Source organism: Belonocnema kinseyi, chromosome 3 (assembly GCF_010883055.1).
Source record: "Belonocnema kinseyi isolate 2016_QV_RU_SX_M_011 chromosome 3, B_treatae_v1, whole genome shotgun sequence".
NCBI classification, from domain to species: Eukaryota; Metazoa; Arthropoda; class Insecta; order Hymenoptera; family Cynipidae; genus Belonocnema; species Belonocnema kinseyi.
In genome coordinates this window covers 84950330-84977224 of record NC_046659.1, presented here as the reverse complement: position 1 = coordinate 84977224, position 26895 = coordinate 84950330, and the positions used below count along the sequence as shown (strand labels likewise).

General features: G+C 26.9%; 2 protein-coding genes across 3 annotated transcripts in view; one reads left to right on the top strand and one right to left on the bottom strand.

The window, feature by feature from the left end:
- Positions 1 to 5600: 5600 nt before the first annotated feature.
- On the top strand, positions 5601 to 18656 carry LOC117169198 (SNAPIN protein homolog). Of its 2 annotated transcripts, XM_033355435.1 has the most exons (3): positions 5601 to 5849; positions 9732 to 10062; positions 17702 to 17815. In XM_033355435.1, the coding sequence occupies exons 1-2, from the start codon at positions 5698 to 5700 to the stop codon at positions 10051 to 10053; spliced, it is 474 nt and encodes a 157-aa protein (XP_033211326.1). In that variant the 5' UTR covers positions 5601 to 5697; the 3' UTR covers positions 10054 to 10062; positions 17702 to 17815. The 2 variants fall into 2 exon arrangements, with proteins under 2 accessions (XP_033211326.1, XP_033211325.1); XM_033355434.1 differs by lacking the exon at positions 5601 to 5849 and having other exon boundaries at positions 9951 to 10062; positions 17702 to 18656.
- A 2439-nt stretch (positions 18657 to 21095) lies between these two features.
- The window catches only part of LOC117170170, a 37135-nt gene continuing 31335 nt past the window's right edge, over positions 21096 to 26895 (bottom strand). Inside the window, exons 8-9 of the mRNA XM_033356745.1 lie at positions 25064 to 25315; positions 21096 to 21963 (exon numbers count right to left, since the gene is read on the bottom strand). Coding sequence (XP_033212636.1) covers positions 21616 to 21963; positions 25064 to 25315 — 600 coding nt within the window. The 3' untranslated portion in view covers positions 21096 to 21615. The remainder of the gene's footprint in view (positions 21964 to 25063; positions 25316 to 26895) is intronic.

Genomic DNA, 26895 nt, shown 5'->3' with positions numbered 1-26895 from the left:
ATCGAAGCACTTCTGATAATCATTTTGTGGTATAGCCTTGAGTTCTTTCAGCGATGCAGTTTTCATCTCCTCAATCGTTGAAAATCGATGTCCTTTCATGGGGCTCTTCAGTTTTGGGAAAAGAAAAAAGTCACTGGGGGTCAAATCCGGTGAATATGGAGGCTGAGGCATGACTGTGGAGCTGTTTTTGGTCAGAAAATCTTTCAAAAGCAACGATGAATGAGCAGGTGCATTATCGTGATGCAAAAGCCACGAATTGTTTTTCCAAAGTTTCGGACGTTTTTTGCGTATCGCCTCTCGCAAACGGCGCATAACTTGAAGGTAATACTCCTCATTGACCGTACGACTTTGTGGTAAGAATTCCTGATACACTAGGCCACGGTAATCAAAGAAGACAGTGAGCTCCATTTTTTTCGAAAGAAGAAAATCGCCAAGCACACCAAACCCTTCTAACCTCTTACGCCTCTGCCAGAAAAACAACACGAGCTATATAGTCAAAACTGTGAACATATGATCGTGACGAGTCTACCAACACAACAAAACAAAAAATTAAAAACTTGAATGTACGTAGCCCGCGAAAATTGAAAAGTCACCTTATATATATATATATATATCCACCACCTATCTCACGGTTGTGAGACGTGGTTATGGCTGAAATTTTACCGCGATTTCGCTGGAAGCGAGTGCAATTTCTCAGATTAGCACCCGCTCCCGGCGAAATCCTGCGGTTGTCCTTATGACAAATTTTTAATTTTATATATATATATGAGGAAAAAAGTAATTCCTATTTGCCTTTAAATGTCTACCTTGGTAATTTGTCCACACTAAGCATTTGTTTATAGAAATAAAAATAATATAAAACGACCAATTTTCATCATTAGATGTGTGACAGTCAAAACTTGCAAAGTCATTGCAAATCTTTCTTATGTCGAAAAAATAATTAGGTCTGTTTTTCGAGGCTCCACAAAAAACTGAGAATTATTTTATTTCTAATTTTTAAAAAAATTAATAAATCTAATAATTTTGAGGTTATTTACCAATATTTCTAACTTAAAAGATAATAAGAATATCGATTATTTTCCTTCTGATAACCAAATTCACTCAATGAAAATTACTTTTATGTTTTTACGTGGGAATAACCAAACACTAAGGGGTTCTACAGGTAAGAATTACATATATTTATTAATATTTTTGTATCAACTAACCTCCAAAATATGATTCTTCTAATATCACAGTTTTGCAAAAATCGCTTATAATTTTTTTTTTTCGTTACTTACAGAATATGTCCAATTTTCAAACATGTAAGATTCCCATATATTTCCAGTCTTTCTAGGCCAAAACATAATTTGTATATACCTCTAAAAAACTAAAATAGTTTTAAAAAGCTTTTTGAACTATCCTAAATATTTTTTGAGCATATAGAAACTCAACAAAATTCAAGATTGAAAATGATTTTGGTTTTTTGAGGATTACAAAAATAAGAGTATGTCTTAGAAAATATTGAAACCTTACAAGATTTTGGAAAATTTGACATATAATATTGCAGATTACAAAAAAATAATATTAGCCATTTTTGCAAAACTCTGAGAATTACGAAATTTTCAAGTTCTTTTCGCCATGCTGAACCTTAAGACATCTTAAGATATTATTTCATATAATTCAAATTTTTACAGATGATAAGGGATCCAAAATGAAACTTTTCAGTACTATTTGTAATAAGATTCAAATTTAAACAAACAAAAACTAAATTTTGCCTGCGAAGATCTTTCTAAAATTGAATGAAGAATTTTTTTAAAGGAAAATTAAAAGTCGGTTAAGAATTGACATGAACATGTTATTTTCAACCTCGTCTTTTGATTTCCCCCCACTTTGGGGTGCCCCTAGGCATTTGCCTACCCTTGCACAATGGGTAAACCGGCACTCAGTATTATACACACACGGCACACAGTATTTTTATTTAAAAACTCAGATGCAAAAATACGCATAAAGAATGGTCCCTTAAAGATTTATAGTGGCAAAGCGGATTTGGAAAAACTTTGAACATTCATTCAAATGCGCAAAATTAAAATTCTTTTAGCAAAAGAAATTTAATTGGGAAACGCAATTCATCATTAACTTCCACGAAATATAATGTTAACAGAAGATTATTTTAAGAGAAATTTTTTTTCTCTTTATTTTCAGCATCTTAACGATTTTAATATCTATTTTAGAACAACGACTGAATTGCAGTTATTTAATATGCTATAAGAATATTTAAATCAATTTAAAGCGATTTAAAAATTTTTTTCTTCAAACGGTCGCTTTTTAAATTGTACAATGGACGATTATTTACTATGGTGATGTACAAACATTTTTTAGAAAAAAATAATTGTATGTACTCACGTGCAGGATTCTTTGGTGAGGAATCATGTATCTGTAATCAGAAAAAGAAATAATCAATCAAGCTAATTTGAATTGGCTAAGATAATGAAAATCACAATATTAAACCATATAAAAAAATCATACGTTATCTAATAATTGGTATTTTATTACTCACAATTTAATGCAACTTGGAATATGTAATAAGAAACTCCTTATTTCAAGTATAAAAGTCTTTTAATTTGAATTTTTTTTCTTGTTCTTTATGGTTAAAAATATTAACTACTATAAACTTAAAGGTCGTCTTTTAGGTTCGACTGATTGAACTGAACCGCCCATTCATTAAATAAGGATACATTTTTGACTCCCCTCTACCCCTATTGTAAGAATTCGTAAGATTTTGTATCCTCCTTCCCATTTTTATGTAAAATTTATATTTTGCACTTAATATACCAACAATATATAAATTATTTTAACTGTAAACGAGGTTTTAAAAGATTTCAAGGGATTACAAAAGTTTTGATTTATTTCAAACGATTCCATAGAATTATCAAAGAGGTTTCACATATTTCAGATTATTTAAAAAGAAATTTTTTCGAAATTTAACGAGATTTCCAAAATTTTTTAGGGAGTTTAGAGAATCCAAATTTTTCCAGGGGTTTTATCATTTTGCATGATTTTAAGGGACTTGGGAGTATAATAGGTTTCGACCGATTTTAGGGGATTTGTCTTTTTGGTTTGACAATTCATTTCTTTTGATAGAGATTCTATTTTTGTTGGTCAAAAGTGAACTGTTTTTTAGAAAAAATAATTAGGATTCAACTTTTTTGTTAAGAATTATTATTTTTTGGTTACATTCAACTGTTTTTTATTTAAAATTAAAATCTTTTTTGGATAAAATTTTAACAATAACATTTTTGGTTGAACAATTTTTTTTTATTTGAAAATTTAACTTTGCTATTTGAAACGTCAAATGTTTGTTTATTTTGCAGTTGAACTACTTAGTTAAAGATTTATTTTATTAGTTGAAAATTTATCTTTTTGCTTGAAAATGTAACTATTTTCTTCAAAATTCATTTTTTTTTCTTTTGTTAAGAATTTATTAATTTAATATAAAATCTGACTCTTGCATTTTTGTTAAAAAATGTATCATTTTTACACATTTCCCTGTTAAAAATTCAACTGTTTTTGTCAAAGATCCATTTTTGTTTTTTAATTTCAAGATTCAAAAATCAAATTTTTTTTCAAAATTAGTCGATTTTTATATTCACATATTTCGTTAAAAAATCATCCTTTTTGATAGAAAATTCAACTGTTTTGTTACAATTTCGTGTCTTTTGTATGAAAATTCATTTTCTAAATAGAAATGTGATATTCTTTGGTTGAGAATGCACCTATTTGGATAAAATTTATCTGCTTTGGCTGAAGATTGAACTAAATTTTTTTTTTTTAAGTGATCTTGAATACACATTCTTTTTGTTTGAAAATTAAAATATTTTGTTGAACATTCTTTTCCTTAGTTAAAATTTAATTTTTTGTATTGAAACTTTGGCTATTCTATTTTTGTTTGAAAAAGTTATGTTTTTTAGTTGAAAATTAACTGTTTTATTAAAAATTCATATATTCGGGTTGAAAATTTAAGTTTTTTTTATCAAATATTCATCTTTTTAGTTTTGAAAATTCAACTTGTTTCTTAAAAGTTCGTCTTTTTGGGTTACAAATTCTATTATTATGGTATAAATTTCAAAAATTTGATTGAGAATGAACTTTTTAGTAGAAACTTTATATTATCGGGTTCAACTTCTACCTTTTTGTAAAAAATTCGCATTTTCCACTTGAAAATTGAACAGTTTCTTGAAAATCCGTCCATTTTTTTTTAAATTCAACTATTTGATTGACAATTCAACTAGTTTGTTAAAAAAAATCATCCCTTTTGGTTGAAAATTGACTGGTTAAAAATGAATCTGCTTTGGTTGAGGATTAAACTATTTGGTTGATAATTGTTTTTTTTTCAGTTGAATTAAACATGTTCTATTTTTAATACCTCTTGGTTGAAAGAGCAATTATCACGTTTTTAGTTGAAAATTCATATTTTTTATTGGATATTTTAACTGTATGGTTCAGAATATATGTCCATTTTACTTAAAAATTAAAATATTTGGTTTTAAATGCAACTATCTGGTTGATAATTAGTTTTATCGTCGCTAAACAGTTCGCAAAATATTAATCTTCTTGGTTAAACCTCTTTGTTAAAAATTTATTTTACTAATTGAAGATTTATATTTTTATTTGAAAATTTAACTATTTTGTTCAAAATACGCTTTTTTGGCTTGATGAAGATTCAACTCCTATTTGGAAAAAAAATTTTAATGAATTTAATCTGAAGTGTAAATGATAACAAATAACAATTGCCGGAATAAAATTGATTGAAACCTTTCTAAAGTAATAATCCTAACGTCATTTTTGAATAATATGAAATGTACAAAATTTACATACTTACATCGGAAATTTACATGCCTCTTTTATTCTGCACATCCTTTAAATTCCAGACTCCCACATAACTTTTAATAAACTATCACTTCGCTTAAATCACGGAAAAATAAAAAACAGCGATTTTAACAATTTTAACGTACTGTCTGACTTGAACCGAACCGCCGCGATTCGCCGAATGCGCCAAATTTCAAGCTTTGGGTGCCATCTTCAGTATTTTTACGAATTAGTTTTTAAAATCATTTTTAATTAATTCATTGTTACATTCCGAAAGATATTTAATTAATATTAGGCAACCAATTTTTCCAATATAAGAATTAAAAATTAAAATCACTTCCTGACAAACAAATTTCACAGTTCGCGAAATAATACTAATGGTAAATGATTTTGTCGGTAATGCAGATTGGAACTTGAATTTAAAATAGAGATGGAAGCCATCATGGACATAGGAAACAAGGGACTAGGCATGTGATTGCGGTGGTGATGCAATGAGGGGGGTGGTCCGCCACCTTTTGATGTCCCGCGACAAACATGGCAGTGCCCACATGTTTATATTTTCATCCACAGTTTCTCGGCAAAAATGCTCGTGCGCATAATCAAATGGAATATCGTAAGATGGCGACTCTCCCCACTCATGGAATTCTCCCCCTCCCGTGGATTCAACCCCGCTCAGCAAAGTTAGGATGGCATGCCTAGTCCCGTGTTTCCTATGCCCATGGAGGCCATGAAGTACTCTACTTTGTCGATAAGAAAGAGAAGTCTGTCAAAGAAGAGAGCTGTCAACTTTGTCGTTTTGAAGGTTAGTTTTCCCCGTTTACCTTTTGCGGTTAATTAAACAATTAAAAAGGGATGGATTTAGACACGGCAAGTGATAACACGTCTCTGGAAGATAAAACGGAAGATTTTTGTGATAATCCTACTAGAGATGCTTTGACAGAAGGACTTATGAGCCTTCTAAAACCTACTGTAGATCAGCTTGACGAAAGGATTCGAGCAACAAGGTGATCAAATACTTTTAAATTATCAATTAAATATTAAAACACACTTTTTATTCACTAAAGATACATTTATAGATTATTTTTATCTTTATCCTCTTTAACTGAAGTTTTTTAAATATAAAATACAGTCACTTTCGTTGGTTAATTGATTTTGTAAACAAACTTACATGTACGACTGTTAGTACATTTTTTGATATTTTGCGGTATTATTCACCTTTCGTTCAGTTTCTTTTCGATATAATCTTTATGTCAAAAATTCGGTGTAAAATTTCACTTTTCTTTTAGATATAAAAGACTTGGTCATTTCTAAAACAAATTTACAGAAATTCAAAGAGAATAAACGTCCCGATTTATCAGAACATGTCCTGATTTATTTATCGCATGTCTTGAAATTCTGATTTGTTGTTCTATGTCCTGATTTTTCATGTTGTTTTTTTTAATTGCTTTTTTTAAACTGAAAATTTAACTAGTCAAGTTAAATATTCATCATTTTATTTAAAAATGTCATTATTTGGTTGAAAATTCATCTTTTTGCATTGAAAGTTCAACAATTTTTGCAGAAATCTATTGTTTTCTTGAAAATTTATATTTTGGTGTTAGAAATTTAACTGGCATCTTTGTTAGTTGAAAGTTATTTTTTTGCAGAAAATTTATCTTCATAGTTGAAATTTCCTCTTTTTTGGGTGAAACTGCTACATTTAAAATTAATTTTTTTTTGTTAAAAGTTCAAATTTTTAGTCGAAAATTCATCTTTTTGGTTGATAATTTGACTATTTTATTCCAAATCCGTTTTCTTTTTGTTGAAAATTAAACAGTTTGATTTAAAATTCGTCCTTTTGATCGAAAATTTGTGTTCGTGGATTGAAAATTTGGCTATTTTGTAGAAAATTCTGACCTGACTTTTTATTTGTTGTACTATGTGCTGATTCTGTATGCCCGCAACGAACATTCAAAATTATTGTAGGGCGGACCTGAATTTTGTTCACAATTTCAAATTATTTTTTATTTAAAACGAAATTTTTTGATTGAAGTATCTACTATTTTATAATTCGCTAAATAATTCAGATTTTTTAGTTTAAAATTAAAACGCAATTACTTCTTTGAAGGTTGTTGAGGATTTTTTTCATTTCTTGACTGAAAAATCTTTATTTGTTAAAAATTCTTCTTGGGTTCGAATATTTATTTTCTGGCTTAAAAGTTGAAATTTTTGTTAAAAATTAATTTATTTTTTGGTTCTGGATTCATCGTTTTAGTTAAATATTCTTCGCTTCGGTTAAAAAATGTGAGTATTTTAAAAAAAATTGATTTGTTGGTTGTTGAAAATTAAACTGTTTTGTTGAAAATTAAACTGTTTTGTTGAAAATTCGTCTTTTTGTGAAAAATTAATCTACTTGGTTGAAAATTCTTTTTTTTTTTAGAATTCATCTAAAGACAGAATGCATTTTAAATCAGACAGCGCCCTAAATTTGAAATTGCGGATTCTCTCGAAATCGAAATATGTTGTTTTTTAGAGAATATTAGGCAATCATTATTTTTCCAATTTGCAAGCAGAATTTTTTCTAAAAAGTGATGCGTAATTTAATTTTGTGCTTTTTTCAAAAAACTCGAATTTTTTTCTTAAACCCCTTTAACTTTTGACCTGATTGAGATATTTATTATTTTCTTTATTGATTCTAATTGCATTCATCGTTTTCTTTCAAAATCCACCGGAAAAGTAAAAAAGGTTTAAAATGAACAAATGGCAGCGGATTTTCTGACAAAATTAAAAGTTGATTTACTCAAAAAACCCCACTTTTAATTTGTTGTCATTTTAAATTTTTTTATTTTTTGAACTTGTACTTGTGATTTTTTTCATATTTTACGAAAACAAAATCAAAAACTATATTTTTAGGGAAAAGAAAATTCCCCCTGCATCAAAAATGGCTTAGTCCGCATGGTTCTGCTAAGATGCCTTTCTTTTATTATCAGAAAGTTAAAAAAAAATAGTTTAAAAAATAAAAAAAGGTGGGGGTGGGATTAAAGAAGACGATGAACGTTAATAAAATCAAAAAGAAAATAATAAATATCTCAAATAGGCTAAAAGTTATAGAGGGTTAAAAAAAAATCGGGGTTTTTGAAAAACAAAGCACAAAATTCCAATACGCATAACTTTTTTGAAAAAATTCTCTTTGCAAATCGGAAAAATATTTATCGCCTAATATCCTCTAAAAATCAATATATTTCGCTCTCGAGAGATTCTGAGATTTCAAGTGTAGGCCCTGTCTGATTTGAAATGGATTTGAAATGGTCTATGAAAGTTGAAAATTTTAATATTTGGTTATAAATTCAACTAATTTTTAAAAGTATTATTATTTTATTGAAAATTCAGGTGTAATTGAAAATCTTAGTAATTTATACATTCGACTATTTGGTTGAAAAGCCATCTTTGTAGGTAGAATATGTCAGTATTTGGTTAAAAGTTCAACTATTTTGTTGAAAATACTGGTAATTTTGTTGAAAAATAGAAATAAATTCAATATTAATTCACTAATTGACTAAATAACATATCTGAAATCATACTTTTACATCATATCTTTATTCAGATTACATTTAATTCATTTATGCTTTATTTCCTCTTCGATTTAAAAAAATTAACCAACTCATATTTCATCCGAACTGTTTGAAATTTTAAGATTAAAATATGAGTAATTGTAACTTTTAAGTTTTCAGACTCAAGTAATTTGAAATTGAAATCATTTGCAGGTACACAAATTTGAATGAAAGGCATTTACAAGTATTTAAAGTATTGAATAACTTTAAAGTATAAAATTACATATACTTGTTTTCAAATCCGTGTTATTTGAATTAGAAATCCTTAATTTTCGACCTATTTTAAACTGAATATCATAAAAAAATTAATGATATCAAATTGGAAAAAATTTGTAATCAGTAACTCGATGTAATCACATTTAACAGTTAAAAACAAAACTGGAATCGTTCGAACTTGAATAATTATTATGTTCGCCGTCAAAAATGGGACCTTCTCAAAAGGAAAACTTTGAATTTGAAAGATTGTGAATTAAAAACATAACAAATTGAATAGTTTCAGATTAAACTTTCAAACATGAAAATTTAAAAGTGTGTATAATTTAACAACTTTGAATTTAATAAGTTTCTAATTGAACAATATTTTATTGTGAATGGCTTGAAGAACAAAGAAAGCTAAATAACACCAGTCATAATTTATTTTTAACAAACATTTTTTATTTAAAAGTTTTTGTTTTAAGAATAGTTCAAATTATAAATCCGTTTCAATTAATAAGAATTGTAATACTAAGATTGGAGTTTGAAAAAAGGAAGCTGAGATTAAATAATGGAACAGAAAATTGAAATTTTTCGGCTATGCAAGGACTTAATATTTTAATAAATTAGAAAATTAAAGCAGAAATAAGCATTTCAGACATAACATCCTTTAATTTTTGCAAATATAATATTCAAATCTGTAGGATTTTGAGTTAGATAAAACTTTCACTCTCTATTCCTAAAGAACGAAAATTTGGAAAGTTACAATAATCATTTATGCGAATTTTATTAAATATTCTAGTCGAACAGAGGCTTACCTATTTTAAATACAAGTATCGTATTTCAAAATATGCACGCAAATATTATTTAAAAAATTGCCACCATTGACATTATTTATTATCTCTTTATTATTTTATATCTAAGTGCGTCTGAGCCCTGCAAATGTCAGGATTTTAAATTAATTACTTAAAAAATTAATTAATTAATTAAAAAATTACTAATTCCTTTAAAAATCAAATTAATGTGACTTAAATTGGAAAAAATGCAAACACTAACCGGAAATTTATTTAGTATTTTTGACAGTGTATTAATTTGCATTTTCAGGATAAGTCAAATTGAATTGAAGCAACAAATCGATTCACTGAATGAAGAATTAGTGAAACTATCCGAAGGTTTACAGCAACCCCTGGAGTTGGATTCTTATGTTAAAAAACTCGTGAATGCAAAACAAAAGGTGACGATTGTCAGCAATATTCTGCAGACTACTCAGGATCGATTAAATAAAATTCATCAGGCCATTGAAAAAGAAGCAGCCAAGAAAAAAGCTTTACTTGGCCACAATTCTTCACAAAGTGCAGATACTGTTTCTCAAAAATTTACGAAGGACGAAGAGAGCGAAAAGCCGTCTGCAGATGATCAACAGTGAACAGGAAAGGTACAGTTTTTAATTATCTAATAAACTTTAATCAGGGTGGTCACTAGCTAGCACCTTTTTTGATCGATGACAATATTTTGTTTCTATTTCTTTACTTTTCTTTAAAAAATATTTTTTAAATTCTTCAGTAATTGTCTACAAATGTTTTTAATGGCCCAAAAATGTCATAGGTGATAATTAGACCAAAAAATATTTTTATTTTAAATAAAAGACAATTGAATATAAATAAAAAGACAATTTTCAACAAAATATTTCAATCCTCAGCCAAAACACTTTAATTTTCTACAAAAAATACGAGTTATTAAGAAAATTCGTATATTTTCTGCCAAATCGTTAAATGTTATACCAAGAGGATTATTTTTCTAGCAAAAAAGAAGAACTAAGGGTTTCTTATGAAGTAAAAAGTAGTAATAGTTGACATTTTAACCTAGAAAATGTATTTATTTCAATTCAAAATCAGTTCACTTGAATAAAAAAGAATGAATTTCCAATAAAATAGTTGAATCCTAAACCAAAAATAAATTAATTTTTAACCAAACAGTTGAATTTTGAACTAAATAGTTCAATTTTCAAACAAGAAGATTAATTTACAACAAAATACACAAATTTTTGAATTTTCAACTAAAAACGATTAATTTTCAACCAATAATAAAATATTAAACATTTCCGTTAAAAAAATTATTTGTTAGAAAATTAATTTTTATCTCCAACCAATGTAATGAATGTTTAAGAAAGTAGTTAAACTTTAAATCAAGGAGTTGAATTTTTAACCTAACAAGATGAATTTGTAACGAAACATCTGCCAGTTGATAAACCAAAAAAATGTAATTCTCAGTAAAAAACTATTGTGTTTTACCAACAAAAACAAATTTTCTACAAATTATTCAAATCTTCAACTAAAAGAGATTAATTTTCAATCAAAAAGTTGCATTTTATACCAAAAGAATAGATTTTCTACCAAAAAATACGAATTTCCAAAAAATATATGAATGTTTAACCAAATAGTTCGTTTTCTACCAAATTATTGGATTCTCGAGCCAAGAATACAAATTTTATACAAAACAGTTGAATTTTACACACAAAATAGTTACTTTTCAACCGAAATATAATTATTATTAACCAGAGAGTCGCATTTTTAACCAAAATGGGTGAAATTTCAACAGCGATATCAATTTTGAAACCAAAAGGATATTTTTTCAACAAAATAGTTGAATTTTCAAACGAAACAAAAAAATGTGATCCTAGATAGAAAAAAATGCAATCAATTTTTTGAATTTTCAAACGAAACAAAAAATTGTGAGCCTAGAAAGAAAAAAAATGCAATCAAATTTTTGAATTTTTAAGCCAAAAAGACAAATTTTCAACAAAATAATAATTTTTAACCAAAAAATATGAATTCTTGATGACAAAATTAAAAGTAGACTTTTCTACAGAAAAAATAAACTTTTATTATTAATTCAGTTCGCATTTAGGTAGAAAAGCATGAAAAGGACTGAAGCCTGTGATAAATATGAATTTTTATCATGTATATAGTAAAGAATAATATTTCAAATAAACATTTAAGCTTATTTTTAATACTTTAAAAACATTAGGTTAGAAAACTAGACACTTTAAAAATAAAGTTAATTTTCCATTGCGCGATTTTGGATTTCGAACCTTACGCTTTTCAATTCGGACTACACATAAGATTAATATTGGCATAATGTTATAACACAATGGTTTCAATCAATAAATCTATTTTAAAAGTGTTAAAAGTGAGAAATATCTGCGAATAAACTAATTTTAAATAGAATATATTATTTTAAGTTAATAACTTAGAAAATTTTTTTTTATAGGCACGGCTTCATTTTTCGAGCAATATGTGTTTATTTTTTCACAGATTAATGGGGAAAGAGTACTGGAAAATTAAAAAAGCTATCTGAAATATATTCAGTTTTCACGATTTTGCATTCTTTTAAATTGTTTGGAATGATTTCAAATTCTCTGAATTAATCTAAATGCTCTCAATTATATGAATGCCTTTACTTCGTATGATTTCCTAAATTCTTAATACTCCCTAAATTCCAAGGACTTCAAAATAATTCAGATTTCAAAAGAATTCAAGTAATTCAGGGGATTTACAGAATTCAAGAAATTTGGGGGCTTCAGAATATTCAAAGAATTCAAGCAATTCCGAATATTCCAGGATTTTACAGAATGTAGGGAATTCGAATATTACATCAAATTAAAATATTTCAAAAGAATTTAAGGCATTCAAAAAATTTGAGGAATTTATGGAATTCAGAGAATATAAGGAATTCAGAAAATTTAAAGAATTCAGAGAATTTACAGAATTTGGAGAATTTCAGGAATTCAGAGAATTTAAGAAATCCTGGGAATATGAGGAATTCTTAGAATTTAAGAAATTCCGAGATTTTCATGCATTCTGAGAATGCAAGGGATTTGAAATATTCCAGGAATTCTGAGAATTCCGAATTAAAAGAATTAAGAGATTTTCAGTAATTCAGAAAATTCAAGCATTTCACGAATTCAGGGACTTCAGGAATTTAGAATTTTCGAGAAGTTCAGTGAATTTCGAATTTTTAAGGAGTTCCATTAATTTAGAATATTAGAAGATTTCGAGAAATTTGGTGAAATCAACGATTTTAGATAATTCAAGTAATTCAGAGATTTTCAGGAAATTAGGGAATCTTTCAAATTTTCATTACTTTAAAAATGTAGCTTTTAATGAAAAAACGAAGACTTTCATTTTAAGTTTTTATAGCTTTAAATAGTTAGTTTGAAAGGCTTTAAATTTGATATAGTACCATTTTTTAGTCATTCAAATTCAAAAATTTTCAATTTAAAACGTTCTAAACTTGAAAATAGTCCATTTTTATGTTATATTATTGATTAATTTTCAGTTTTAAATGCTGCGTAGTAAAATTATTTCAATTGCTAAGCCTAAGAATAAAAAATCATCCATTTTTGTAACATTCTAAGAAATTAAAAATGTACAATTTTAAGTATTTTAAGTATTTGAAAGTTTAATGCTGAAAGCTGATGAACGAGATAATTTTGTTTAAATTTAGGCTTTGAAGGATTTAAAAAAGGGAAAAGTCGTAAAAGTTTTTTAATATTTAAAACCATTCTGACTTTTTTTATACAATAAACTAAGAAGTTTAAAGACTTCACTCATGCTTGAAACACAAATTTTTAATTGCTATATATATTTTGAAAATTTCATTATTTTCACTGTAACTAGAGTTCACAGCCTTCTCCTTATTTCTTAAGTTCCCCTTTTCTCTTTAAAAATGCGATATTTGAAAAAAACTAATTACACGGAAAATTCTCTGAAATTACTAAGTGAACCCATTATTGAATAATAACACTGGACCACAAAATGGTTTTGGGAGTCTACTGGGATTCTAATATGTATACTTAATGTTTTTGGGGTCGCTGAACACGAATCCATTCGCAGAATTGAGCCAGCACGTCAGAATTTGCAGTAAAATTAAAAAAATGGTTAAAAACCTGCAATTTATGCATAAATTTCGTCCCCAAACAAAGCCCCAAGCCCACACACCCCAAGTCAAAAAGGTCCAAACCCACAAGCTCCATATCCACAAACTTACAAAACCCAAATCCACAAGCTCCATATCCACAAACGTACAAACCCCGAATCCACGAACCCTAAACTCACAAACCCCAAACCCACAAGCTCTATATCCACAAACGTACAAACCCCAAACCTACAAACCCCAAATCCACAGTTCCATATCCACAAACACACACACCCAAACCAACAATCCCAAACCCAAAAACCCCAAATTATAGCAATTTCTCAAATGGTATTATAAGATGTGAGATATTTGGGTTTGTGGAATGGAGGTTTGGGGTTAGTGGGTCTGGGGTTTGTAGATTTATGAATATTGAGTTGGCGTATTTGGAGTTTGTTGGTTTGGAGCTTGTGGATTTGGAGCTTGTTGGTTTAGGGTTTGTGGGTTTGTTGATATGGATCTTGTGGGTTTGGGGCTTGTTGGTTTGGAGTTTGGGGATTGTTGGTTTGGGTTTCGGGGTTGTGGGTTTGGGGCTTGTTATTTTGAGGCTTGTTAATTTGGTGTTTGTAGGTTTAGGGACGAAATTTATGCAGAAATTCCAGGTTTTTAATCATTTTTAGAATTTTACTGCAAATCCTGACGTGCTGGCTCAATTCTGCGAATGGATTCATGTTCAGCGACCCCAAAAACTTAAAGTATACATATTAGAATTCCGGTAGACTCCCAAAACCATTTTGTGGTCCTGTTTAATTAACGCCATTATAATATTTAAATAAATTATTTAGGAATAAATAAGGGACGCGCTTCAAGTCCTGAACTATTAAAAATAAATACTCTCAACAAAAATTTGAATCTGACACATTTTAAAGCAAGTTGAAAATGTGAAAACTGGAGAATGAAGTTGTTGTCCAATATAAAATTGGAACAGTTACAAAATATATAGTACTATTTAAATAAGTATTAGAATTTGAACACTTTTTAGTTAAGATATACAAATCTGAATACCTGATTAAAAAATGGAATATTCTAAATCAATCAACTGCAATGTTAAATGTTCCATCTGGAACAATTGTTAATTTAAGTTAAAGAGCACTGAAAAGTGAAATCGTTTGAGCTGAGGAGGAAGAAAATTGTGGGTTGGATTTCGACAAAAGTAAACGAAAATTTTAATCAGTAAAATTTAACTTTTTCAAATTTAAAATATTTTCAATTGTTTTAGAAATTATGACGAATTTTTTATATTTACAGCTTTTACCATTGAACAATAATAAAAAATTACGAAATTTAAAAATAAATTTTTTCCCTATTAGCAATTTTATAGTAAATGTGAAAAATATGTTTTTTAGATTCACATTTTTGTCGCGATTTATATTTTTTGGGATTAAATTTTTTTTGCGATAATAGAACGTCATTAACACCACGAAAAAAATGCTTCCCATGAATAACAAATAATAACATGTTTATTTTGGTTCAGGCTGAAGAAATTTCAGGTTCGATTCAATCAAAAAAACATGCTTTTATACATATTTAAAAAATTCTAAATAAGGCCAATTTTTTGTTTGGATTAAAAAAAAATTCTATTTTAAATTGAAGAAAGATAACAGAAGATATTAAACGATTCCAAAATTTTTTTCTTTACTTGTTTTGGATGTCGACCCGCATATTGTTATCCCTCTCGAACGATTCGATTAATTTTAACATTTTTACTTTCTTCTACTGAAGAGTGTAGATTTCAATTTATATTGAAAATATTAATTATAGATAGGAAGAAATGACAAATCTTGGAAATAAATATTTATCAGAACGATGTTAAACATACATAAATTCTTTAATGGCAAAAATCATTGAGAATTATTTAAAAATATAACATTTCTTATAAAAAGATTAATTGTTCTTTTCGACATGTAAAAATAAGGTTTTAATCTTCCCCGAGGGGTACATAATTCTTGCAATCAGTGTACACATCTCATGTAGTCAGTTGCAATTACCCATAATCACCTGCAATCACTCTGCAACCACTTTCCAATCACCTGAAATCACTCTCTGCAATCACCACTCTGCAATCACATCTCGATTTGGATATTATTTTTTATTTTTTAAAAGCTATTCAATTGAACAATAAAATCTATAATTTATTTTTGTAACGATTTGATCATTTAATTGAACATTTTTCGAAAAATAATATCTAAATACACTTATGGTTATATATCTACATACATTTTTAAAGAGAATCTTGTTGATGACTCGTCGTCTGGATTTTGATACGTGTGTAAATGTCAAATGTCGGTAATTTCTGGCATTTGAAAAAGTTAGATTTAAAAAAATAGTTAAATTTGTTAACAACTTCAGTTTATTTTCGTTTGTTTAACCTGAAATCAAAGTATTTTTAAAGAAAAATCATTAGAATTAAATCCAATCATTTATCTTTAAAATAATAAATATTTCAAGCTTAGATTTCAAAAAGTTGTATAATTTTTTAAAAATTATTCTAAGTTTCATTAGCATTTTAAGTAAAAAATTGATATTTTTAATGAAAAACTGTTATAATTTAAACAATATTTAGAATCTTTTGACAATTTGAGATTATGACAGTGTTTATCGTGGAAAAAATTGAATTTTTAACTGTTATAAATTTAGAATTCCATTTTCTTCAATTTTCAACAGTTGAAAAATAAACCTTTGGTTGTTAAACTCTTGAAAAATGATGAAAATTGAGATTCCATTTTGAACAGTTGAAAACTTAAGAAAAAAGATAAATTTATATTAAAAAAAAGTGTTAAAAATGCACTATTTAAATAATTTTACCTGAAAATGTAATAAATAAACATTTCAATCCTTAAAAAAAAAGATTGAAAATAGTCGATTTATTCGAAAGTAGTATAATAATAACAAAATTTTTTAAACAGAAATGTAACGGCTTGATTGGCTACTTATTGCACAAAAGTATATATTAATTTTGAAGTTAAGATATCAACAATCATAAATGTTGTCCTTGCATACCTTTTCCATTATTTTAGATAATAGATGCTATGGAATAACAAAAATTTGGCTTTAATATTAGTTTTATATTTTAATTTGAAAATTGCTTGCGAACAAAAATATTAAAAATCGTGCGCATGTATTTTTTCTAGTGAAATAAATAACTGCCACAATCGATACTTTTCAAGTTGATGTTGCTATCTTACCCAAAATCGTATTTTCGGCAAATCATAGAAATCATCAAAATTTCTATCAAAATTTATCTTGTTTCAAGGAGCTACCTTTTGAGTCACAATAGTGTTATATTCGAAATATTAAAAAAGTCTTCCTGTAAAGAAGTTTTTTTAATTTACAAGTCGGTATTAGCAGATCATAAAACATCGTCGAAAGTTCGACATAGGTAAATAATTTATGCGTTCTGAAAACGCCTAGAAATATAAAATAAAATTTGCATACTACCGTAAAAATGGGAGAAAATGATACTCATGAACGTTTTTTGAGAGAAATTGAAACGCTTTTTAACAATTATATTTTTTATTTCTTGATGTCGAATTATATTTAAATATCTCCAAAGTAGATTTGAACAATTTGTGTCATACGATTCCAGCTATTTCGCGTCATCAATTAAGCCTCAAGCCAACTCGACGTTTCGAGTTTTATTAATATTCCGACTCTACTATCAGTACATTTAAAACTGTGTTAAATCGCTTCATTGTATGCAACCATTTTAAATCGACTTAAATTTATTTGAAATAGCTTTGAATTAAATTTAAATTATTTTTAATTCACCTTGAAACCCCCGAAATCCCACATAATTCTCCATGAAGTCACTGCAATCACTCGGAATTCCACATGAAATCAGTGCACTCACTTACAATCACCTGCAATCACTTGAAATGATGCAATCGGTGTACAACAGAATTTGGAGTTATTTACCCCTCGATCTTCCCCCTATTTTTCCTCTTTATCGTGAAAAAATTACTCTATTTTTCCTTTTTTCAGCTCCTTTTGCACTGTGGTCCCTGTGTAACTAATATAAGTAGTCATAAAAGTTAAGCTTCTTTTTATCCCAAGTATTTTAGTACAAACAAAAATTAATATATATTTTTTGTTTGATGCAGGATAATTTTAAATGGAGACTCCTCTTGTGAGATTGTCAGATGAGGAAAGCGAGACAGTTTACGAGCCATCGGAAGATTCGTTTCTTCTCATAGATGCACTGGAGGCTGATTTGAATTCTATAGAGGTCATCATGCCAGGTATTTGTTTAGAAATCGGTAGCGGTTCTGGTGTCGTCATCACTGCATTAGCTATGGCTCTTCATGATCGATTTCCATCGTACTTTATGGCCTGCGATATAAATCCCCATGCTTGCAAAGTTACAAAAAGAACAAGCAGCACAAATTCAACAAAAGTTGATATAATCCAAATGGATTTAGTGACTAATTTACTTCCGAGAAACTTGTTTGATATTATCGTTTTCAATCCTCCCTACGTTGTCACAGAACCTCTCGAAGTTTTTGACGAAAGATTAATTTCAAAAACCTGGGCGGGTGGACTGGAGGGTAGACAAGTAATGGAAAGATTATTCGTGCACATTCCAGATTTGCTATCAGAGAAGGGCATTTTTTATTTACTTGTGATCAAAGAAAACGACCCAGAGTACATTATACAAAATTTCAGGAATTTGAGTATGATGGGTTCTATTATAGCTGAAAGAAAAATCAGAGGCGAGCATTTATACGTAATAAAATTTGTTAAGAATGATGGACAGCTGTGAAAAAACGGATTTTAAAAACTGTAAAATTATTGATACTTGTGCAGTTAAATTGTATATATTGGATTCTGTAACCGGGTGTCTACTCACCTGGAAAATCTGGAATTGTCAGGGAATTTGTATGTACCTGGAAAAACCTGGAGATGTCAGAGATTTTTTTTTCAAGTCAGTGGATTTTTTCAAGAAAGAGCTTAAGTTTTTTAAATCGCATTATGAAAGTAAATCAAAATACTTTTTCATTTATAAATGGATTTGCTTGTAAATCAATGTTTTTCAATGCAAATTTAATTATTCTATTTTGAGCTGAAAGTTGATCCTGAAACTTCAATTATTTGGTTCATAATTAATATTTTTTTCTTTTTAAAAATTGACCCTTTCTGATAAAAAAATTAATCCTCTTGGTTAAAAATGCATCTTTTTACTTAAAAATTGAACAGTTTGGTTGAATTAACTGTTTTTGATTAAAAATTAAAATCTTTTTTGGTTTTAATATTTATTATTATATTTTTTATTGGCAATTCATCTTTTCTGATGAAAATTTCACTACTTCTTTGAAAGCTTAACTGGTTGAAGTAGAACTATTCTGTTCAAAATTCGTCTGTTTTCGGTTGAAAGTGAATTTCGGCCAAAAGTCAGATATCTGAAAAAAACATTACTTTATATGAAAAATGTTAAAATTCACAACAATAAAATATTAATTTAAACCATTTTTTTGCAATTAAATTTTTTCTGCCCGACGCTTCTTACCAAATTTTGAAAAATGAGTGCATTTACGTCTAATGTTTTACGGGAAAACATTCTCTATAAATCTACTATTTCCAATTTTAAAAGTAAATTTTTGTATGGCTGAAATAGTTAGAACAATTTTTTTAAGAAAACATTTTTTAAACAAATAATTATATTTGAAGATTATTTAGTTATTTTTATAATTGAAAAAAGTAGAGTTGTAGAGAATGTTTGGCCGAAAAAAATAAGCCGTCATTTATTAAAATGCAATAACTTTTCAAAATTTGTTAAGAAGCGTAGGTCAGAAAAAATTTAATTGCAAAAAAACATGATTAAAATTAATGTTTTTTTAATGTGAATTTAACATTTTTCACTAAGACAGTTGAATATTCTATCGTTTTAGTTAAAAAATGATTTCTGGTTGAAAACTATTTTTTTTTTTAACTGAAAATTTAACATCTTTTTGCTTGAAACTTTAAAAGTTTAGTGGGAATTTTTCTTATTTTTTTAATGAAACACCTTTCCTTGTTGAAAATTCAACTTTTTGGTTGATTTAATATGTTTTTTTTTATTTAAAATTAAAATCTTTTTTGTTTTGAATGTGAACTTACATATTTCGTTGATCATTCATCTTCTTAGGTGAAAAATTATCTTTTTGATTTAAAAATCAACTATTCCGGTTGCAGATTGATCATTTTAGTTTCAATTTCATTACTCTGATTTAAAATTTTACTATTTTACTGAAAATTTAATCTCCATCTGTTGTTATTATTTTTTAGTTGAAAATTCAACTATGTCGTTGAGCAATTTATTCTTTTAAGTTTGAAAATTGAACTATTTGCAAGAAAATTAATGTTTTCTTTTGAAAATTCGTCTTTCTTGGTAGAAAGTTAATCATCTTGGATGAAAATTCATTTCAGAAGTTCCCAATTCAACTATTCCAGTTAAAGATTCTTTATATTATTAAAAAATTGGTCTTTTTTGGTTTGAAACTCAAGTATTCCAGGTGAAGTTTCATAATTTTAGTTGAAAATGTACCACCTTGGTTGGAAACGGAACAATTATGATGAAATTATAATTTTTTTTTTAATCAATTTTTTTAGCTGAAAATTTAATTGCTGCTTGGTTAAAATTCATCATTTTGATTCAAAATTCAAGTATTTTAGTTGAAAATATTTCATGTTAGGTCAAAAATGATCTTTTTGGTTTAAAATCCAACTATTCCAGTTGACTATTCACCATTTTAGTTACAAATTCATCACTTCTGTTAAAATAGTAAATATTTTGTTCAAAAATTAGTTGTTTTTTTGTTGAAAATTAATTTTTTAACTGGACATGTCACTGTTCTATTTTTTATTAAAATTTATAATATTTACTTGTAAAATTCAACTATTCGGTTAAAATTGATCTTTTTTAATTAAAAATATAACTATTTGTTTAAAAATTCTTTTTTTTAATTGAAATTAAATCTTTATATTTGAATATTGGTCCTTTTATTAAAAAATTCAACTCTTCCAGTTAAATATTTCTCACTTTAGCTAAAACTTTATCCTTTTGGTTTAATTTTTTTTTCATGTATTTAGTTGAAAGTTTGTATTTTTTGGTGGAAAGTTCATCATTTTGGTTGAAAATTTAAAGATTTGGTTAAAAATTAATTTATATTGTTGAAAATGCAATATTTTTTACTTGAAATATGAGGAATTTGAATTTTTTAAAATTGAATTTAATATAATACCCAGATTAATTTTACATTTAAAAAATACATTTCCCTATTTTCGGGAAAAATCTCCTTATTTTCCCTGATTTTGCTATCTATTATGAAAAATTATACCTGGAAAACCCTGGAATCGTCAGGGATTTTTTCAGGATTTGAGTAGACACTCTGTATAATTTGCTATAAGACAAATGTAAATACTAGAATGTATATAACACTAATGTAGATGGTTGTAAAATAAAAATGAATGAAATTTAAAAATTGTACAAGAATTTTATTCCACTATTATTACAACATCTTTTACTTACCATAGTATCGGAAATTAGATACACAGAATCTTAAACTAAAAACTAAAATGGTATGAATACTGTTGTAAACATTGCTAAAATAATCCTAATGAAAAACGCTAATGTCTTCATAAATAATTAACCATTACGTTGAAAATCAAATATTTTTACACTTTCTGCGATGAAGTTAATTAATAAAATCTAAGAATTACCAATTAAATTATTGGATCGGCTCTTACAAAATTATGGCAGTGAGTCTTCTAAAGAAGCATTTATGTCTCGCACTTTCTGCAAAGTCTATCGTAATTGACTTTTCCGATTATTTTGAACTTCATATAAAAATATATCAACGCTCTATTCGTGATTAAAATCACAAAAGTCGAATTCTATTTTGGAAATCTATGCCACTTTCTCTGAATTCCTTATTCCAAACAAGACATTTTTCTTTGCTCTCTTTAGAATAAAGAATTATTTGCTTATTATAAGTTCGATAAAAAATTCACTCTTTAAAATTCTCTACCTGCGCGAGAATTACGATACTACTGACGATAAATTGTATGCTTTCGATCTGTAGATTTTTTGTAATTTTGAGTACAAAATAACAGCACTTAATGTGCTTGATACGACAGCAGTAAACATCATAGAAAAGGCAGCATAAAATCCACTGTTGCTCAGGCAAACGTTACTGGGAGAAGCAACTTCTTCTACAATTTCTTCATTTATATTATCCAGAGCTTGAGTTGCCATCGGACTTAAATCGTCTGGCATCACAACTCTGAATCCTCGGCCAACTCTAACAGCATTCGATGCAAGATTGGCGGTTGTATTCAGTGGAGGAATAAAGCTTACGGATCGGCGTCGCCTGCCTGGGTCAATTTGCTGAAAAAAAATGTATTATATATATTTTTTTTTCATTTGAGAGGACTGAAAAATCCCGAAAAATTAAATTGTCGACAGAAAATGCCGAATTGTAAAATATCTGAACCATAAAATTGCCGAACTTAAATAATTATACTTTTTTTAAATAAATTAAATGATTGAAATTACAATTTAATTGTTTGTATTCGGAAATTTTCTAGTTCGGATATTTTATAATTCGGCAATTTTCTGTCGGGAATTTTTCAATTCGATAATATTATAAACTGTTCGGCGATTTTATTATTCAGGAATTTTCTAATTCTAAAATTGTATAATTCGGGGATTTTATTATTCGGAAATTGAGCAGTGTCGGAATTTTTATTTTTCGGAATATATTATTATTATTTATTTATTAGTATAGATCAGTTTGAAATCTTGTAAAATTCTTATAAAAGGAAAAATTCGGGAATTTTGATGATTTGCGTTCTCTTGGCACTCTTGACTTTTGATCTTCAAAATCATCACAGTTGAAGAATTTTTATTTCTAGTTCTTTGACATTTAACAATTTTAAACCTCAAATCGTTAAATTTGAAGAATTATCCATTGTATGTCTTCAAAATTGTAGAACTTTAAATTATAAATATTAAAAAGGTAAGAGTTATTAATTTAAAAAAATGTGCAATTAAAAATGAAGTAAGTTGTAAGTTTTGCAATAAAAAATTATGTAATTTTGATGGTTTATATTCGAAATTTCTTCAATTTAGTGGATTTAGAATTAAAACTTGATTTTTGATCTTCAAAATCAGCCAAATTTAAGAATTTAAAATTATACATCTTTAAAATTGAAGAGCTTTTAATTTTTAGAGTTTACATTTAAAAGTTATGCAAGTTTTACGTTTCACAATTTAAAAAGCATAATTTTTATTATTTACATTCTAAATTAATTTAATTACGAAGATTTTGAATTGGAAAATTTACTTTTGATCTTCAAAATCATTAAAATTTAATCTTTTTTATTTATTAATCTTTAAAATTCATGAATTTTTCATTTGAATCCCCCAAATTGTATAACTTTAAATTGTAAATCTTTAAAATTGATCAGTTTTAATTTTGGTAATTTAAAAATAAAAAAATGCAAGTTTTATGTCTTACAATGAAAAGTTCTCGAATTTTGATGATATGCATTTGACATTTAATCAAATTGGAGGATTTAGAATTGAAAACTTGAATTTTGATATCCAAAAAAATCAAAATTTAACATTTTTTATTTATACATGTGTAAAGTTCAAGTTTTTAAAAATTATAACCCATTAAAATTGAGGAGCTTTTAATTTAAAAAATTTTAAATTATGCAAGATTTAAGTTTTGCTATAAAAAATTTTGTAATTTCTTCAAAATCATACTATTGAGAAATTTTTATTAACACATCTTGAAAAATGAAGAATTTTAATCTGCAAATCATTAAATTGAAAAATTTTCAACTGTGAATCATTCAATTTGTAGAACTTTCAATTGATCTTCAATATCATCAAAATCATCACTGTTATAGGATTTTTGATGAATCTTTAAAAAAGGAGCATTTTCAATTGTAAATCTTCCAAATTGTAGAAGTTTGAATAATAAATCTTTAAGATTTTTACGTTTTAAATTTTGACCATTTATATTTAAAAATTCTGTAATTTTTATGAATCAGATACGATATTTTTAAGTTTTTAATTTACAAATTCTGAAATTTTTATAATTTTCTTTTGAAATTTCTTCCAAGTTGGAAGACTTATAAATGAAAACTTGTCTTTTGATCTTCAAAAACACAAAAAAATTAGAATTTTCATTTATACGTCTCCTAGATTGAAGATGTTTTAATTTGGAAAATTTACAATTAAAATTTATGAAATTTTTAAGCCTTGCAATGAAAGATTCTGTAATTTTGATGATTTACATTTAAAATTTCATCAATTAGAAAGATTTAGAATTGAATAATAATTTGAAAAGCAGTAATTTTTAGGATTTACATTCAACATTTCAGCATTTTGGAAGATTTACCATTGAGATCTTGCATTTGGATTTTTCAAATCATCAAAATTAACTAATTTTTATTTATACATTTTCAAAACTGAACATTTTTAAATTGTGGATCTTAAACATTGAACTATTAATCAAAATTAATCAAAAACTACATAATTTCAAATTATATACATTACAGATTTTAGGATCTTCAAGATTTTCTATAGTTCATTCAAAAAATGGTCAAAATCTTTATATTTTTAAACTATAAAAATTCATAACTAAACAACTTTTTGAATTTTTTATTGTAAATATTAAATATTACTGAAGGGCGATTAAAATTAAAGTTGTTTATTAATTTATGATTGTTAATTAAATTTTATATTACTTTAAATTGAAACATACAGCGTAGCACAAAATACAAGTTGCAGAAAAGGAACTTGTTTTATTTTCGACTGAGAATTTTTCGAGATTATTGCATCTTAATATTCTATAGCTTATACAAAAAATATTGGTTGTACACGCAATGATTGTAGTTTTTCGTACTTCTTTGTAAACAATTTTTCATCAGGGATTAAAAAATGATTTGATTTAGATTTTAAACAATAATTTGTATGGAATTTTTGATAACAAAGTAAAATTATCTGATAATGGGTTTTAAGGTTCAAAAATAGTGATTTATTATCTTAATGGCGGCAACTAGCAAGCACAATTAAAAATGACCACTGATTTTGAAAAATATACAAACAAATATTTGACTTGTTTGACCCTTTTTCGATTTTTCTTAGGAAGAGTTGTTTCAATGAAAAAAATTGTCACAGCCTAAAAAATGTATCCCATAGAGGTCCATAACATTCATTTAAACAATTTTTTAACACCACCAATAATATTGAGTTAAATCAACAAAACCATGCTTTCGGGTTTTCTTGGCAATTTTGGCGCAATTCATCAGAAATTTTTGTTCGATTGAGACCAAATTTTACTCAGCTGCTTTTCAGGTAAAAAATAAAAGAACCTTATGGTCCTTCGTTTTTTGAAATTTGTATTTTTCGCTGCGCTCAACAAAAAAATTCGTTTAAAAATGTTACATATTCTATTTTAAATTTCAAAACGTACCTGATTTTCTTCTGGGCAAGCTAGACAATCAGTTTTGCAAAGTTCCACGTTGCATTCAATGAAAAGATCCATTACATCCGGAAATTTGAAGGCTTGGAAGAAAGCATATGCAATTAGCGATGCACCAGTATTTCCAGTTTCTTTCGTCTTTTGGAAGGCGCCGAAGATTTTTGGTTTTAAGATACAACCCCTTTCGTCAGTCAGTTGCACCACATTTGTGGATGTATCGTCTCGAGCAATGCAATCTCGAACCTGGCGATAATAAGAAATTTAAATAAGACATTATTTTAGGAGGGTTTGGCCCTTCTTGAAATCTATTATGAAGATTTATGAAAATTTATAAGATCTTTGGAATTTGCATGAAATCTTTTTAAATTCTTGAAATCTTTGGAAATCTTCGAAGTATTTTGAAACCTTTGACATCTGTGCTACATCTTTCAAATCATTCAGAAATCGTTTTAAAGTCTTTAGAAATTTTGCAAGTGTTTCGAAATCTTTTGGAATTGTTTGAAATTCTTTTTAAATCCTTGTTAAATCTCTTAAATATTTTGAAATCTGTACAATCTTTGTGAAACCTTTAAAAGCTTTGTCAAATCATCAAAAGATTTGTGAAACCTTTGCTAAATCTTTTAAATCTTCTTGAAATCTTTCAAATCTCTCTGAAATGTTTCAAATCCTTGTGCAATCCTTTAGAATCTTTTGAAATCTTTAACATTTTTATGTGAATTCTTTATGCAATCTTTGAAAATATTTTTTGAAATCTGCTAAATCTTTGAAATCTTTGTGCAATCTTTAAAATATTTTTTCAAATCTTTGAAATCTTTTAAATTATTGTGTAATCTTTCAAAGCTGTCTGAAATGTTTGAAATCCTTGTGCAATCTTTTAGAATTTTTGAAATCTTTAAAATTGTTTTGAAATCTTTGTGCAAGCTTTAAAAAGATTTTTTGCCATCTATTAAATATTTTTAATTATCCTGAAATCTTTCAAATCTGTCTAAAATGTTTGAAATCCTTGTGCAATCTTTTTTATTTTTGTGAAATATTTCAAAATCTTTTTAAATTTATTTTAAGACACTCTGAAATCTTTGAAATCTTCATGTAATCTTCGAAATATTTATGAAATCTTGGTGCAGTATTTTGGAATCTTTGTGAAATCTCTGAAATCTTTGAATTCGTTGTAAAATATTTCGAAATTTGTAAAAGTTCTTTTGAAATCTTTGTGCAATCCTTGAAGGCTTTAAAAGTTTTGTAAAAACTTTGAAGTGCTTATAAAAATTTTTTAAATCTTTGTGCAATCATTTGAAATCTTTAAATTCTTTGTGAAATATTTTGAAATCTTTTCAAATTCTTTTAAATCTTTTATGTGAAATATGTCGGAATCTTTTGAAATCTTTAAAAGCTTTAAAAGTTTTGTGAAAACTATAAGTGTTTATAAGATCTTGTAATTCTTTATGAAATAGTTCGAAATCTTTTGAAATTCTTTGTAGATCTTTTTGAAATCATTAGGAAATTCTGTTGAAAACTTTTGAAATCTTTATAAAATTTTTTTTTGGAATCTTTTGAAATCTTTGTGCAATCTATAAAAGCTTTAAAAGCTCTACGAAATCCTTGAAATCTTTCTGACATTTTTTGAAATGTTTGTGAAATATTGCGAAAACTTCTAAAATATTTGTCACATCTTTTATATAATTGAAATCATTTTAAATCTTTTGAAAAGTTTGAAATCTGTTGAAATCTTTGTACAATATTTTAAATATTTTAAAGTCTTTGTAAAATCTATAAAAGCTCTAAAAGCTTTGTGAAATCTTAGAAATATTTATGAAATTTCTTCT

Excerpts from the sequence above, each read along its gene's own strand:
- LOC117169198 (XM_033355434.1), top strand. The coding sequence starts at position 17,713 with ATGGAGACTCCTCTTGTGAGATTGTCAGATGAGGAAAGCGAGACAGTT.